The 16,716-nt window shown below is 39.0% G+C and overlaps 1 protein-coding gene across 16 annotated transcripts in view; it reads right to left on the bottom strand.

Moving 5' to 3' along the window:
- GRB10 (growth factor receptor bound protein 10) overlaps nucleotides 1-16,716 on the bottom strand; it is a 134,526-nt gene that overhangs the window by 33,805 nt on the left and 84,005 nt on the right. For 8 of the 16 annotated variants that reach the window (XR_014942861.1, XM_085537986.1, XM_085537994.1 and 5 more), the window contains one exon: nucleotides 10,072-10,164. The exons of 7 other annotated variants lie outside the window; for them this stretch is intronic. Coding sequence is in view for 8 of the 9 variants with exons in the window: in XM_085537986.1 (XP_085394112.1) it covers nucleotides 10,072-10,164 (93 nt within the window). In the remaining variant the exon portion in view is untranslated. The remainder of the gene's footprint in view (nucleotides 1-10,071; nucleotides 10,165-16,716) is intronic. One more of the 16 variants, XM_085537988.1, reaches the window with a different exon arrangement.

The following is a 16,716-nucleotide window of genomic DNA, read 5'->3' on the forward strand; positions in this document are numbered from 1 at the left end:
CATGGGAAAATCTTTAGGGTAGCTTCCTGTTACTTAATATCGAAAGAAACCAAGTTTCTGACTGTGGTAGACACAGTAGCAGAAACAAAACCCAAGCCAACATCCACGGACAATGTCAAATAAGCTATAATGGGAATGTCCTGACATGACAAAACAAGCACATTATTTTGAGAATTGGTAGTTATGAAACTGGCCTTGAACAACTGCAATTCAATTTACACAGACTGATAACAAAGAAATGTAAGCAAGTACCATATTCTTGAGACCCAGAAGATGTAGGGATAGTCAGAAACTACAAATACAACACAGAAGAAGACAAAGGCAGATCCTCTCCCTTGTCCTGTGTATCTCTGGGCAGCCTGGTCTGGTGGTTGGCAACCCTGCACATAGCAGGGGGGTTGAAACTCAATGATCACTACAGTCCTTTCCAACCCAGGCCATTCCATGATTCTGTGATTCCTCAACTCCGCTCCCACCCTTTCCACTACATCTTCCAAGAAAAAAAAAAAAAAAAAAAAAAAAAAAGTGGAGAAACAAGGGGCTTCTGAGTCTCTTTCTTGGTACGGGCAGCTGTAGAGTTCCTAAGGCTTTTTCTGTAGCTCTGGGGGCTAACAGAAACTAAAAAAATAATTAAGCCAAGTCCTCAGCTGAAGCCCCAGATCCTGAATCCAACATTTTTTTGCCAGAGTTAATAGTACCAGGATAAAGAAGAGTTTTCACAACAAGTAAAGAGGAGTACTGAATTACAAGAAGCAATTGCTTCTTGTCTTTCTGGGAGTCACTTTACTACTCTCCACATCCAAATGGAATTTCAAAAAGCTGTAACTCAGCTGCAAGGAGAGCGGGAGAAGCTGCAAACTAAAACAGAAACTGAAACTTTTTAATAAGTCCATGAGCTTGAAAACATGAAGATGAGAGCAACTTGGAGCAGTGAAAAAGGTAACACCAGCTAAAGGAGGAAAAGGCAAAAACTGCAGAAAGTCTCCTAGTGAAGGCTGGACAAAACCTCTGGGCACACAAGTAGCAATGACCATTAAACAGCATTGACCTGAAATACTATGTGACTGTGAAAGTCGCAGGCTAATGGCCCCTGCGTGCTGAAAAAGCTAAGAGCTCCAGTGTACCTTGCAAACAGAAGTTTCCTGTACACTGATAACCTCAGCTGAAATTTATGATTTCACAGATTTTCGCAACAGGGCTGAGATTGTCCTGCATAAACAAAAGTGAAGTGCTTTGCAATCAGCTTAGCTGGGGCAGCAGGCAAAGAATCACTGATGCTTGGCCATCAACTCCTTCCTCACTATTTTACACACTTTGGCAATTTTGAGCCATGAGCATTGTCTGATTGTTGCTACCTTCAGCATTCAGGATATTTTATAGGTTGGTTTGTCACACGCAATAATGCATCCTCCAAAGCTGCTCACATTTGGACGGTATTTCTATGCAACTACGTATGCATCAATTGTGTGAGTAGCATGAACCCCTTACAGATAAGAGCCTAAGAAAGGTTGCATCAATGGGAGAAGAGCGCTTATATCATCCTCTCCCCCGTAAGCGCACAATTCTCATTTTCAACAATTGCTTTCATCAGACGCTTCTCCATAGAACTGTTCCCTCCACTGTTCAATCTGTAGTAAATTTAGACACTGGAGCAAAACAATAGCTTTCCACAAATTCAAGAATGATATATTGAAAGTTTCCAGGACTGATGCAAAATTTGGGGATATGTCATCATGACTAAACTTGAAATTTTCTCTTGAATGCAGCAAGCCCCGTGCAAACCTCACTCCCTTCCAACCCAACTGGAGAAAAGACAAACACAACCATTTGAGAGATTGATTCATAAACGTCTAGCTGCCCTTTGCCAAAGCACCCAGTGCAGAGAGAGACGTCAGCAAGACATTCTGACATCTCCCTTTAGGCTGTCCCACTGCTGTACTGGCGGGACTGACTCACGGACGGTTCTGGGAGGCTTCATGTCACTCATCTCTGTGCATCTGTCCTGAGGGCCCTCAGAAGGGCTCACTCTGGGCCCATCTGTAACCCCCTTCCCCTTAGTGGGAGCACTGCAAACAAAAAAAAACCAACAACAACAACAAAAAAACCCACACAAGCCAACCCTTTGCTGAGCTCCCAGGGACAAATTCCCTGCTGCCATGGTTACCACTCCAACTTGTCTGGTGGAACTAGAAATAAAAAACTTCCTTGAGAACAGAAGGCTATATAATGCTAGCTCTTCCTCCCTCCCCTCACTCCTCATTGTTAGCCACTAAATCAGCTACATCTGGCATATTTAATTTGGGCTAAATAAAATGTCACTAATTAAAAAGATGCCGAACAAGCAATACATGACATTATAGAAATGAAGAGCTCAGTATCTGAACACAGCCTATTAGGAACTGAAAAGATTCAGCCAGTTTTTACCAAAAGCTGTGAAGCAAACGCAACTTAATGGCTCTCTGTGCAATCGTACTCATGGCAGCGTCCCCCAGCAACTCTCCCTTATCACCCAGGTGCACTGAGGTTTCCTTCCCGGAGCAATGGCAAAGCAGCAAGCTCATCAGACAACGTAACAATAGGCTGGAAGTCTGCAGCTTTCATCCTAACTTTTAAAAAGAAAATAACTTTGCTAAAGCTACAACAGCTAAAATGTTCGGCAGATCTGAATGTGAGCTGCATGAAAGCACCTATGGCCATGGAACAGACCCTGAGCAGCAGCAGCCTCCCCATCCTCTGAGAACAGGCCTGCTAATTGCTTTGGTCCAGATTCCCAGCATTTATACATCAGACCACTGGTTCCTCTCTGGTCTTGCTGGTCTTTGGTTATATTTTCAATACCATTACTTAATTTCATTCCTATTGACAGTCAAGTGAGATTCCAATATACAGTATAGAAACCCCTCACCAATAAAGTAAAATTTAATAGAATTCTCCCAAGATGATTAAGTGGATCACATTGATAATGCACCCATACATGAGGCCGTCGATGTGTGCTAAGTAAAAAGATTACTCTTTTCAGAGTAATCAATATTCATAACTTGGTATTCAAAAGTGACTTAACACTGGCCTTTACTGTCATCATTCCAAACCTTAATATTAGGACATAACAGGAAGGTGATACATTTCAAAACCATCATATCTTCCACCCATGCTTTCTGTTATAAAAGCCTAAAAACAATTGGCTCCACCAGAGAAACCCAGAACAAGGTGCCCGGGCCCATGCCCATGTGGCTTTTAGAGATCACCAAAGAGGAGACTGCACAGCTTCTCTGGGTGAGCCCATGCTGGTGCTCAGTCACCTGCACAGCACAGAATTGCAGCCTGGTGTTCAGAAGGAATCCCATGTTTCTCTTTGTGCTGAGTCATGCTATAGTGGTTCAGAGCGGTACAGAAACACTTAACAGTCCATTCATCAAAGGCCAGTGAATAACTATTTAAGTTTAAATAAAAGGCAGCATGCTGAAACCAGCATCACAATTTAAAAAAAAAAAAAAAAAAAAAAAAAAAAAGCAAAAAAAAGCTTCCTGATATCAAACTGGATAACATAATGCTAAGAGAACTGATGCCAGTTCTTGCATGAAATAAAATGCCACTTCTTCATTCAACATCTGCTTCAGATTATTTTACATGGAAGCTGCTGCCACTCTGAAGCTGTTAAGACACTCAGCTTCCAATTAAGCCATCTTATCTTTGAAGCTGATGGGAAGTAAGGCTTTCTACTCCCTACAGACATCTCCTTAAATTTAGATAATCTGAGACAAATTCCAAATGCATTTATTTTGTGTTGTCCACTCAATTAAACATCTTGTGCAAATGCAATCAATGAGTCTTCTCTCTAATTGAAAAGCTTATCCAACAATTTTCATGAGGCTTCCATTAAACATTTAAAATAATTAACTGCATTAGAAAGACATTTATATTCAAATAGCTCACATGCCTAGTCTCTTTGTTTAGCATAGGCAAATGAATATGAAAAAGATCCCCAGAGAAAAAGAACAAATATTGGGTGAATCTTTTCTTTAAGACAATAGATACTCCCAAGAAACCAATTCTGCATGGTATAAAATGGGAAATCTTGGAACAACAGCATTGTTGCTCTAATTGATGGCAGAGAAGCCAACCATTCACAAGACTGAGACAAGAAGAGACTTCACTCTGCATTTTTATATTTTACAGATAAGTCATTATGTTCAAGCATGCTTTGTTTTTCCTCCTCTGCTATTGTGAAGAAGTGAAAGAAATCCACAATGCAAAGCCATCAGTAACTATTTCCATCCTGACACAAACAACAATTTTCAAAGCATTTTGATGGCTTCAGATTTATATCATAGACCTTCATTACAAATTATGTTGAGAAAAATCTGGCTTACTGAAACCACCTTGAAATGAACTGTGTAGAAACTAACAGCACTTATGTCAATTTATTTTGCCTTTCACAAGCTCATTTTCTTATTTTTCCAGATTGACTGATAGAAAGTAGATCAACCTTTGGACATCTTTCTGATTCAGTTTCTATGAGTGAGTTAATTTCATTTCCACCCAACAAAACACATTCTGAGCATGTTGCATATATAAGAACAACTTTAAGGCAGCGAGGCTTAAATCACCACAGTACAACTGTACAACTTACATCAACATAGAAGTAAACATCCCAGATTAGGATTCTTGACAACACACTACATAATATTCTTTTTCAATCAAAACTTCATTCCCTAAATAAATAAACATATATGAATGAAAACAGCATTTTGTTTCTTTCCTATTTTTTTTTTTTATTTTTATATTTTTTTTAACAATAGGTTGGTTTTGGTATGAACTTGAATACTTAACCAAATTCTATTTTCTATGGAGTATATTGTTACAGTTGTTCTCCATTTATGTAAATCAGTAATTTTATTCTATAGATTTCAACTTAAAACATCTACCAGTTCAGCTCAATCATCTGTTGATTTTTTTTTTGCTTAATTACATAGCTATACACATTTCAAACCTATTTTATTTCCAAGTGTCCATTAAAACAGCTATTGTGCTGATTTCTAACTGTCAAACACAAATCTATCCTCACTTTAGAAATACATCAAATTCTGAATTATCACTCTTTGTTCACTCATTTGGAGACAATGTCATTTGTGGGAAAAGCATCATTGCATCTTCCAGTGTCTTTGAATGGTGGTTTAGTATAACAATATATCTTACTACTTGTACAGTGCAGAGAAATGAGATAGTATTTGCTTCTTCCACAATTTTCCCATCCCATTGCACAAGGTTACACACTGCAAAAAACAAAAATTTTGGCTAACTCCAGAGTATCAACGAAAAATACTCTGTACTGAAACTAATTTCTGTTCAACTGTTTCTTGTACTCCCATGAACAAAACAGACACTGGTCAGACACGAAGTGTAACTTATAAGTAATTTTATAGGATTCTTGCTAGATTTCTGCACTGTTTGTTTCAGTGCACCCAACCCCACAGAAAACAACCCAAGTTTAATTGCTTTACTTCCATCAGCCGAGGCTCTGTCAACATGTATACAAAGAATTTCACTTTTTGATACATAACAGAATAGCCAGTGCATGAATTTATGCAAACTACTCTATGAAAGCTGTGTTTAGAGAATAACTGGAAAAGTCCATCCTCTTCTAAACAGCTGTGACATATTTTCTCTCCCATATACAACATCACATAAAGCCTAATAGATTCATCTTCTCTGTAAAGACGAGAGGTTACTTTCCATGCATACAAGACAGAGTAGATAAATGACCAGGGTCCTAGCTTGACTCTAGAATTCAGCATGGAAACCATCTTGAGAGGACAAATTCCACTTACCTCAAGCATTACAATATCATTCCCATGACTTTGACACCCCAACATCAACATAACTTACTTAGGGAATTTTCTCCTCTTTCAAAACCCAAATTATGCTTGTTGTATTTGGTTTTGTACTCAAATGCTAAAGATAGCTTTCCCTAATCCAATAAGTGCTGGAAAATAAGAAGTCATTTACTTTTTGAAATGGTGGCCAAATGCCTTAAAAAAACACTGTAGGAACTTATGCTGTTAACTCTCCTGTGGGCTTACTGGCTCTCAAACACCTTTTATCCCTGTTTCACAGACACCTGTTTGTTCCTCAAACCCATTCTTTCACAGAACTGGGGTCACCATAAGGCATCAGCTACTGAGAGCTGTAAGTATTTGACCACAAAAGCTCACATTTGTTTCCCAAATCACTTATACATAAGTCTATCTGTTTAAAAATGCTACTCCAGATATCTGAACGTGAGTTAAAATACTAAGATGATGTGTGGAAGAGCACTGGATTTAGTTAGTCTATACAACAAGAATCCATTTATAATCTGGTCATTTTTCTTGCGGTCCACAACAGATGACAAGCAAAATTAGCCCCAAAGTTGCCAGCATCTCTCTTGATACACGAATTCTGCCACATGGAGTAACTGATGAGGAAGCCAGTCAATAACGTACACAGGCAACATAAATGTCCTGCTTAGAAACAAAGCAAGACTTGTTCCTTATAAAAAAGTTCAGTAACTTAAGGGAAGGAAAGAAGGTTTTACATTACAGATCACTGTCTAGTTGAAGAAACCACCAACTCTTGTTAGAATTTGTGTGTGACTTTGTACATCGAGTCCCAGTCAACCACTGACACAAGCTTTCACAATATGAGGTCAGATACAGATCTTTCGGTGAAGATCACCTACAGCAAGAAACTCCAGTGTCTTTCTCCAAACACAGAGGTTTTCATCCAAAAGTCCTGTAAGCTGAGATTCAATAAAGGACTGTCTACAGTTGGAATAAGTAACTATGCTGGATATGTTCATTCACCTACATACCACTTTACGGCAACAACAACAAAAATGCCCGTGCACAGTATGAAAATCAAGGCATTCATACAGCTTGTTCAACGTAGATAAGAACTCTAAGTTAGTCTTGCATCAATTCACACCTTTTATAATTCAATATTTAAGCAAGTACAAATTCCAGATATTGGTACTTTAGCTTCAGCATATAAACCTAACTTGCAGTCATGTTACAGAAAGTCAAATATGTCCTTTCCAAGTACTGCTAGTGCTCAGAATAACCCAAAATATGATTATAGTGCAAATGGAGAATCTCTCAGCCTCTCAAAGGACCTATTAAGTCAGTAAAAATGGCCTTGTGAAAGTTTGCACCAACAGAACATTTTTTACTCAAAAATAATGGACAAAGCCCTTTTATATCAGGAACCAAGTTTGTCACTGAAACACACAGCTGTGATATGTAATGTAAGTTGCACTCAACTCAGACTTTAAATACATTCTTCTCAAATATTTCTACTGATACATTTACTGAACTCAGTGAGACTTTACTGGCTTGAAATTCCTCTTAAATACTGTCACATTCTGAGGGCAAAAATAAATAAATTAGTTTCTACTTCTCTACAATTGCAGATTTTAAAAGGGAGTAAGAAAGCACCTCACAGAGAGAAGCAAGCAGTTCCTCCACACTCTCCTTCAATGCCCTTACCCAGATATTGTTTTTAAGCAGCATCTCCTGATATAAATGTATGTTCATAAGACATATAATTGGTAGAAGTGATGAAATAAATGACACAGAAAGCAGAGGTTACTGCAGTCTAATAAAGGAATGCAGTCACTGTGAATGATGTCTGGTACCGTAAACATTTTTTACATTATTTTTTGCTAGAATTTTATCTGTCTCCCTTTCCTTAATGGCCACTATTTGAATGTATGGAGATTAGCACTCATAAGGCTTAGAGGAAAAACAGGCCCTTTGTATCAAAATCATCCTCAATCATTTTGCTAGACAGGAATCAGTTAACAATCACAGTTTTTACAGCTGCATTTTAGAGAAGGCTCAAGAAAGAGGCAAAGAAGAAAAATTGATGTGAGCATGTTTACAGTGCTGTAAAATTTATTTAATCATCTGCAGAACTACTAGGTTGTTTATTTATTTAAAGGATGAGAGTAATATATAGAAAACTTTCTACAGAAGCTTCATAAAGTCCATTCAGCTCTTTCATTTTAATGGATATTCACCAATATAGCAAAGTCTTTCAGCTTAGACCCATTTCGGCAACTGTTCGATGGATGAACTGCTAGAGATATTCAAAGCCAGCAGCTGCCACGCAAGAAATTTCCTGACCCACTCGGAGAGCCTATCGTGCCTATATCACCTCTTACAGAATTTCCTGCTTTAGTTTAAAATCCTACAATTTCTCCTAGACCAAGAGTGTGATTGCTCAAGTGCTATTCCAAGCAAAAAAGAGAGGGCAATCAGAATGAAGCCTACACGCAGAGCAACTAGAGCAACCTTGTGCAGTTCTCTAAGTTAATTTCTTGTTAGCTAGATTGGCTTTAAGTTCCTCTGTATTGCTCCAAGTGTTTCAATTAAGTACTGCTCTAAGCTATGCTTAATTAGCTTGTAAGCAAATGCTCATTTGTAACTCGCAGTGTAATGCAGAACTAAATGTTCACTGAGAGCAAAGGGAAATTACACTGAAGGTACATTTGCAAAAATATAGCTGGTTGCCTCCTGACAGACTTTGCTGTCTTATTAATATCCTAGGAAATATTAAGAAATGTGTCACATTGTACAAATAGTTCGAAATATACATTCCCCAGTCTTGGAACTGAACACAGTGCTTTCCTGCCAGCTCCAGCTCACAAGCACTCTACTCCTCTCAGGAGATGAAAGATTACGTTTCTCAGCTGCTTAGTTATAAAAAGAAAAGGGGAGAGACATGGATGCAAATTATGAAATGCACAGATACTCAACAATAAACAAGAAGTATGAACTATCTTCTCTAAAGTGCATTAAAACCATTAGTCAGAATAAAACCCAACATTCAGGAATAAAGCTCAACTTCAGCACCTCCTGTGAAGTGTACAGAAAATGAAATTCGTATCAGGTTCTTAAGTACATTTAGTATCTTTTTAATACTACAAGAAAAACGACATTAGCTTCGAGCATAGCAAGGACTTATTTCAGTCTGAAATTGAGTCTGCCTATCAGAGGATTTGACAAGGCTGCAGAGCAAGAGCCAAGGCTCAGTCTCACTTGAACAAGCTTTACAGTGCTTTGCCAAACTACTTACCATGTTAAAGAAAAAGGTGAAAAGGTCATCCATGAAAATCATTCATAGAATAAAACTGTATTTAACACAGAGAAATATTTTGAGTATAGCAAATACAAGGTTTTATTGTATGATTAGTTCTTGCTGTTCCCATAACGTCAGCTTTCAAGTCTTTGTTTAATGAAGAGGAGGGTAATCTGTATGCCTGCTACTTTTCAAATTGCTCCACAGATCATTTAGAAGGTGTGAGACAGTACAGCAAGCTATCTATCCTCCTATATATACATATAGGTGAATGTTTTCAAATGTTAAGTGCATATATGCGTATATGAGGATATATACACTTAACATATAAAAACACTTTAAAATAACTAATCAGGAGTTTGGGACTACTCAGTGACGAACATTCTTAACTTAAAGCATGATAGGCATCCTTCAGTGATAAAATTGTGTACCTGATTCTTGTCACTTACCATAGACCACGTGTCCAGTTTGTAACACTCAACTTAGTATTTGGGGAATGAGAGTGATTGCATATGTGTAGAGGTATTTAAAAGGTCTGGAAATACTGTGGTTTGCTTGTTTTCAGTGCATTTTAGTAAGCAATAGGGAAAAGTGTGATCACCAGCAGTATGGCAAATTACTTTGAAGTAATCAGTTCCTTGTAACAGCTTGCAGGCAAAGACAGGTTCAAAAATGACTGCAAAATTAAAACCTGCTGTTCTACTACTAGAATGTTGTTTTTTAGCTTAGAATATTTTTTTCTGTAATCTTTTGCACCGTTGTTTTTTTTTTTAATATATATACTTTTTAAAATAATAAATTTTCCATAGGGATGGATGGCTTCTATTCCTATTACCTACTCTGTCAAGGTGGGAAACATGTTTTGGAAAGGTAAATAACAAGGTGAGTAGAGGAACACGTGCAAAACTAACTTAAGGTTCCCTTGCAGCTGCAGAACACAGACACTGATGGTACCTGAAGCAGTTTCTTCATGCCCGGTTCTTGCATGACAGCTGAGCATTCTTCAGTATGCCTGACAATGCCTTCTGAAACATGATAAGCCTGTTCCTGAGACATGAAGCAAGCAAAAGGTGCAGGAGTTGATGATAATAAACTTAGGTTTCTGAAAACACAGCATACACAGAGGAAATTGCATGTGCAGTGGAATGTAGTGTTGAAACCATTCCTTGAGAATGGGCAAGTGCCATACCTACATATCATCAAAAAGCAGAACAGTTTCTCACTCTGGCCTTATGATGTGTATAGGCTGATAAAGGGGTTGGCTGGAAAGATGGGGATGCTTTGGCATCTGTTTGGTAAGAAACTAACAAAGCTTTAAAAGCCTTTGCCAGCCTTCATCCTCCTCCCATCACAAAAAACTCATGTTAGATTTTTTGTTTTGCTGCTAATGAAATTTCACTTATAATAAGCCTGCTGGGATTAAATTACTTTTTCCACCTTACCCAGAACAAAGCAAAGGCTCACATCCCAACTCCCAGCTGATGGTCAATCCACTTTGCTTCCAAACGCTAATAATTTCCCCATCAGCAACAGGAGAAAAAACAAACACTTAGTCTTCATGTCATCATGAAGACAGTTTCAATTCTTGCTTCCTGAAATACAGTGAGATAGACAGGCTCCATAATTCTTGCAGCAGTAGGATCTTTCACTGGATGGAATAAGCAATCCTAATGCCAATGGAGGAATGTGATGCGTAGCTTTCATGAACTGGTGATGGCTTGCCTTTTAACAAGTTCAGACGGAACTTTCTTTTATGTACACTTTGTGAATGATGTTCAGATTACAGTCAGGCTAAATCAAAAACTGAAGGTACTTACATAAATTAAAATCACTTTTTAAAACAGTTATTTGGCAGTGTAAGGAGAAAGAATAATACAAAAAGAATTTGATAATAATAAGACGACTCTAAATCAAGAGAACAAAGAACTGAAACTTGTCCCATGATGATTTAATTAACTCAGCTGTACTCTTCTAATGCAAAAATGTTATTAAATTCCATCTAACATTCCTTCCATTTAGGAAATGGAACAAAAACACATGTAAGTTTTAGAGGAATGCATAGACATCAAATTACCACACCAATGAACTTGGAAGTTCATTCTTCCTCTCTGCAACCACACAGAATCACTGCCTAAGTAAAGACAGAAATTTCAAACAGATTTCCCTTTTCAAGTGTGGGCACACTTCACTGCTACAGGTAATTACTGCAAGTCTAAAAAAGAAGCTTTCTTCCTGCTGAGAATGAACAGCATTAATCCTAACACTTGTGCAGCCGCTCTTCAGAGTCAGGAAGCGAACACTGAACACTGGCTCTCCCCATTGTCCCTAGGAGTGGATGCCAATGATCAAGCTAAATGTTGGGCATCTTCCCAGTCCTACACTGTGCACACTCACAGCACCCACCAGGAGGTCGCATGCAGCTCAGCAGCAGGTGCCAGCCTTGTTCTCTAATGGCTTCCTTGGATCACCTCAGGTTTCAGAAGCAACCTCTTGACCAACTCATCTGCTGGTTGCTGGAAACAACATGATGCTACAAGACCACATAGAATACACAGTGGCAAAGTTCTCTGTTTGGAGCTGGTGATTTTTTGCATCTGTCCTACTTGGGTAGCAGAGCTCCAACAGGTTTATATTCAGAATGTTAAAGTCAGACCAGAATCCACACCTTGAGTCCAGACAGCAGAAGGCAAAGGAAGCTTAGACTCAGAGTAGCAATGCTCATGATGTTGGCTGGCTCCTTAAAGGCTATCAGTATGAAGTTATGACATCTCTATTTCATTTCAGACATTCACTCACAGTGTAGGCCTCACTAAGAATTACAGTTTCTCACATCTTCTCATTTTCCCCCACACCGTCAGCCTGATAGCTTCTCAATTCTACCAACTCCTGATCAAAGTATAGGGTAACTAAATTTTATTATCACTGTACTGTTATCAAAAGATACTATGAACCCTGTTGCAGAATAAAAACCATGCAAGGCCACGCCTAAGCTGTGCAGACAAAAGCATAGTGTGGATATGTCAATACACAGCTACTATAGCTTATGCTACAGCCTGCTCACTATTTACACAAGGCAGCCCTAATGGCTAATTGCAGTGGTGCTGCTACTGCAAATGGGTTGTTAAGGCAGCTGAGGGCCATGCTGCACGGCAGCAGTCCTGCGGGGCTGCCAGTGCAGGCGGTAGGCCAGGCCTAGTGGAGCATCCCCCTGCAGCGCGGCCACACTCCTCAGCACACAGCCCGCCTGCAGCGTGCTCGCCTCTGGGTAGAGAGCCAGAACGCTCCCGGGAGGAAGGCCAGGTTTGCATCATTAAAAACAAAACAAAAAAAAACCCTCCAGCAAATAAAATACTTTTCGGTTTGAACGCGAGACATTCTTCATATTTCCAGTAATCAGTGCTGGGAATACAGCTACTGTTCTGGCACTTCCCAAAATCAAGTATGTGAAAAGACTCGGTTCTTCCTACCAAGTCTCATGATGTAACAGGCACGAGGAAGAAGAAATAGTGGCTTTGAATGCCTCCTGGTCCCGGGCCCCAACAGCCTCCAATGGTCTGCCTACAAAGCCTTCAGACACCCACAGACTGTGCATGCACCGTCAGCACTTAAGGCTGGCTGTACAGTCCAGTGAACTCATTACTACTTCCTTCATTAGTCTCATCTTCAGTAATGAGCTACTGAGATTTTCAAAACCACATGAGCTCACTCCCTAATTTTTTCAAGAGTAATTGGACAACACATCCGCGTGATACAGGTCACAAGATGACAAGAAATGAAATGCCTTTCCTACATGTCATCTTAGTATTTGTCCACTGCATTTAGTTATCTGGTTTGGGAAAGTGTTGCTTCTCCAAGAAAGAGATAGCCAGGCAAATACAACGTTCAAAGTGAAACCTGTTCACAGGACTTCCCTTGAAAGGTTACAAAATCTGGAAAAAAGACTAACATTAATTCATACCCATTTGTAAATTTAATTTGCTAGAAAAGAGTAAGCAATTTTGGTGCATCAAACTGCTATTTGGAAGTTTGCCTGGGCTGTATAGAGGGGGGATGTGAGAAATTTGCCCTATTTTTACAGTTGAAAGCTTCATTGACTCACACAAGATACTTTGGACTAATATCCTGTGGCATCGCAGTGACCTACATGTAATTATTGCATACTTTTTCCAAAATATTTGTACACAACCAAAAATTACAACCTAAGTTACCAACCAGTTCTTAGTTTATACCAGCAACACAAAGAAGGACTTCAATTAGTGTCAACCCTGCTGTCTGATGTTTTTAGCAGTTTTTTAGATGAATGTTTGGTCTTGGTTTGGAGCAATTTTCTGGTTACCGTTTTTCCTACACAAACATATTTATCCGGTTAAGTAAATGATGTTTAAAAACTTGCAGCTGTCTTTCCTCTATACTTGCAATCAGTGCCCGCTCAGACATGCCGTGATTTCATGTTTGTAGGTGTGCGCACTTCTCACAAAGAGACATGGGAAAAAAGGGTCTTGCAGTGCCCCACCGAGTATGACTCCCTACCTGCTCCTGCCTTCACCTGTCCTTCCTGGGGCAGAAAGCAGGGGCACAAAGCAGGGGCACTGAAGCAGCTGCGAGATCTGCTGGAGTTTTGCTTGGCTGGTGGCCAGGTGTTGTGGGGAAGGCGGATGGGTGGTGCTTAAGGGACATGATAAAGATAGGAACACGCAGTGCCGCAGTCTCTTCCATTCAGAGCTCACCTGCCAAAACTCATGGACAAAACTTTCTCAGTTCAGACATTTTGCTGGTACTTTACCTTTAGCAAAAGAACTTAAAAGCTTTTTGGCTGTTACTGCTTGAAGAGTCATAATATCTCCAAACATGATACATATGAAGTATCTTGCTCGCCACATCAGCAGCTGATGAAATTACAAGTCATGTTTTTTCTTAAGTAGCTACTGATTTAGCAGTCCAGGCAGTCAGTTTTTCCCACCCCTGTGCTCACAACCTTGTTAGCTTCAGTGGTGCTAATTTTTACAGAACTTCCCAGAATAAAACTTAACACAAAATGGGCTTTTTCTACCTGCAGAATTGTAAGAAAGGATCTAACACTGACCCTCCTAGGAGCATGTATCCATTTAATTACAGCACAGTTTTTAACCTCTTGTGATAGGAAGCGTTTGGTCACACAGCTTTATTAGTTCAGGCCTGTCCCAGACAATAGATGTTGATCAGTACAGTCAGCAAACAATATATCCACTTCATTCTGCAGCCCAAGATGACTTGGGGACCTCTGAAGTCTCCTACGTAGAAGCTGACCAAAGGCAATATTTTGCCCATGCCACCACCATGCTGTGACATAACTTGTGATCAGAGCTTTTGGGGCTCAGCAGTACAGGCTGCAGTTGCTCTTTGCCTGTTTGCCCCCAAAGGCTCAGCAGGCTGCAGGGAATCCCTTTTCATTAACGCATAGCATAACCCATATAAGCAGCACAGCTTATTCCAATCTCCAGTTTTAATTCTTGTTTCTAACCTGGAAGCAGAGAACCTTACATTAAGCATCATTATGTTTGATCTCGGTTTGCATTCAGCATTCTAAATCTATAGTTTGTATTCAAGTTTTTTGTGTGTGTGTTTTTTTTTCTTAAATATGGTTCATTTTCACTAAATGGCCATTAAAATGTACTCTTGCAATCCTCCTCTAACTAAACCTGTCATTTACTCTGTTAGCCAGTAGTTTATAACACATCTAAAGAAAAGTGAATCCTAAAATAATATATCAAAATTCCCAAAGTTTACCTTCTTTTCATTCTTTATATTGGATGAAGGTACAAAAATTTATAACATTTCTTAAGATTTTTTCTTTAAACCAACCATGTTTCCAGGTGCTGTTGAATGGCACTACAATTGGATTAAATGCAATTAAGGTGCTCTGGGAAGGCTGAATAAGCAGGGGTTTTTTTTGTTATCTTGAAATCCTTCACATTTAAATCTGAGATATTAAACAAAATGTTTCCCTTCAGGAAGAAATAATTCACCAACTCACCTTTTCAAATTCTATCAATATTCTAAAGCTAGAGGATTTTTTTCAGTTCTGTTTCTACTATTTCATTGAAGAGAAGAAAATGATGACTCCCTGCCTTTCCTTTGGCCTAAGCAACTGTTTCTTATTTGCCTCCAATCAGTTGATAAACTGAAATGAGCAGTATATCTGCATCTACAGAAGTCATTACTGTCTAAATGTTTCAGCTCCTCCTCTTACACCTTACAACTTTTACAACTACAGTGGTTTTTCTTTGATTAAAAATATGAGCAGCACGCACTGCAATATAAGAATGTATTTTATTTTAGGTCTTGTGACAATTTATCATTTTAAGATTGAGTATATTTTTAACAGAAAATTATGAAGTAGAATTTAGGGGGAAAAAAAAAAGGTATTATTCAGTCCCTATAGCCATTTTCTTACGTATGTTAAAGGTATGTTTACTTGTATTCTTAGATGCTGTTAAACCCTTAGTTTCTAAATATCACCCAAAAATTACACACAGATATTTTGGGATTCTTAAGGCCCTGCAGAGCAATTCTTTTGGTGGCATGGCTAGATCTAATGAAACAAAAGTAAAAAGCAAAGAATCCCAGAAACTGAGAAATATTTAGAAAGATAAATGCAGGTTCATCTGTAACTTCAGCTTGCCTCCAAAAGGCAGCCATGCTGTTGCTGCTGTTGCTCTGTTGGCAAGAGCCAGCACACACTAGAGAGCTGGCCATTATTTTCTCTCCCCTGAGTCAGATTACTGCACCCTTGACAGAACAGCCTCTCTGATTAGCAGTTACTGAGGACTCACACAAGACCACATTACATTTATAACTGCATGACTCAGTTTTCTCTTCAGGCATAATTTGGTTATCTATCTCAACTTTTATATGTGTAAGAAATACTGCAGAAACAAAGAAGATGCACTGTATCTTTCAAGAAAGGTGACAGATGCTTACAGAGGTATAAAATAATGCAGAATATACAGGACTGTATGTTATGGTCTACTGCTTGTAGCTGAACTGCCTCCCCGACTCCCCAAACTCTTTTATCAGCCATACCAATCATAGGAGCAACTTACAAACTAAACCAGCAGCAACACAGAACAACATCATGTTTGTGGGTACTCAAGCGCAACCGCATTCTAAGACAGCACTCTAAGGGTTTTTTTGTGGGGGTATTTTTTTTTTTTCTTTTTAATCCCTGTGCAAGACAGAATAGTTTACAAAATTGTAAAGAGCTTCATTGTAAAGGACTTGGGAAGCTAATCAACCATGGGACAGTTCTGCTCATCAGTCCCATTAGAAGGAGCTGTGCCTAGTTACATGCTCTAAGGACTGTATTTTGCTTTCTGAAGAACAGCAAAACAATGAGGCACCGTGTCCTTAAAGAAAACAAACAGCTACTTATAGAGGCAATGAATTTTAAATGGAAACAGGCTGTTAAATGGCTTTGAGTCGACCAGACTATGTGGAGTAACATTCACAGATACTGCTCCAACCCTAACCTGACTTCTGAATTAGTAAGTCATTACCTTGGATAATGAAATTCCAAAGATATTAGGCATTACTGCTTCATTGACAACATGCATGTGCTTG

This window comes from Coturnix japonica, chromosome 2, assembly GCF_054131305.1.
Source record: "Coturnix japonica strain WE chromosome 2, WE-NBRP24, whole genome shotgun sequence".
Lineage (NCBI taxonomy): Eukaryota > Metazoa > Chordata > Aves > Galliformes > Phasianidae > Coturnix > Coturnix japonica.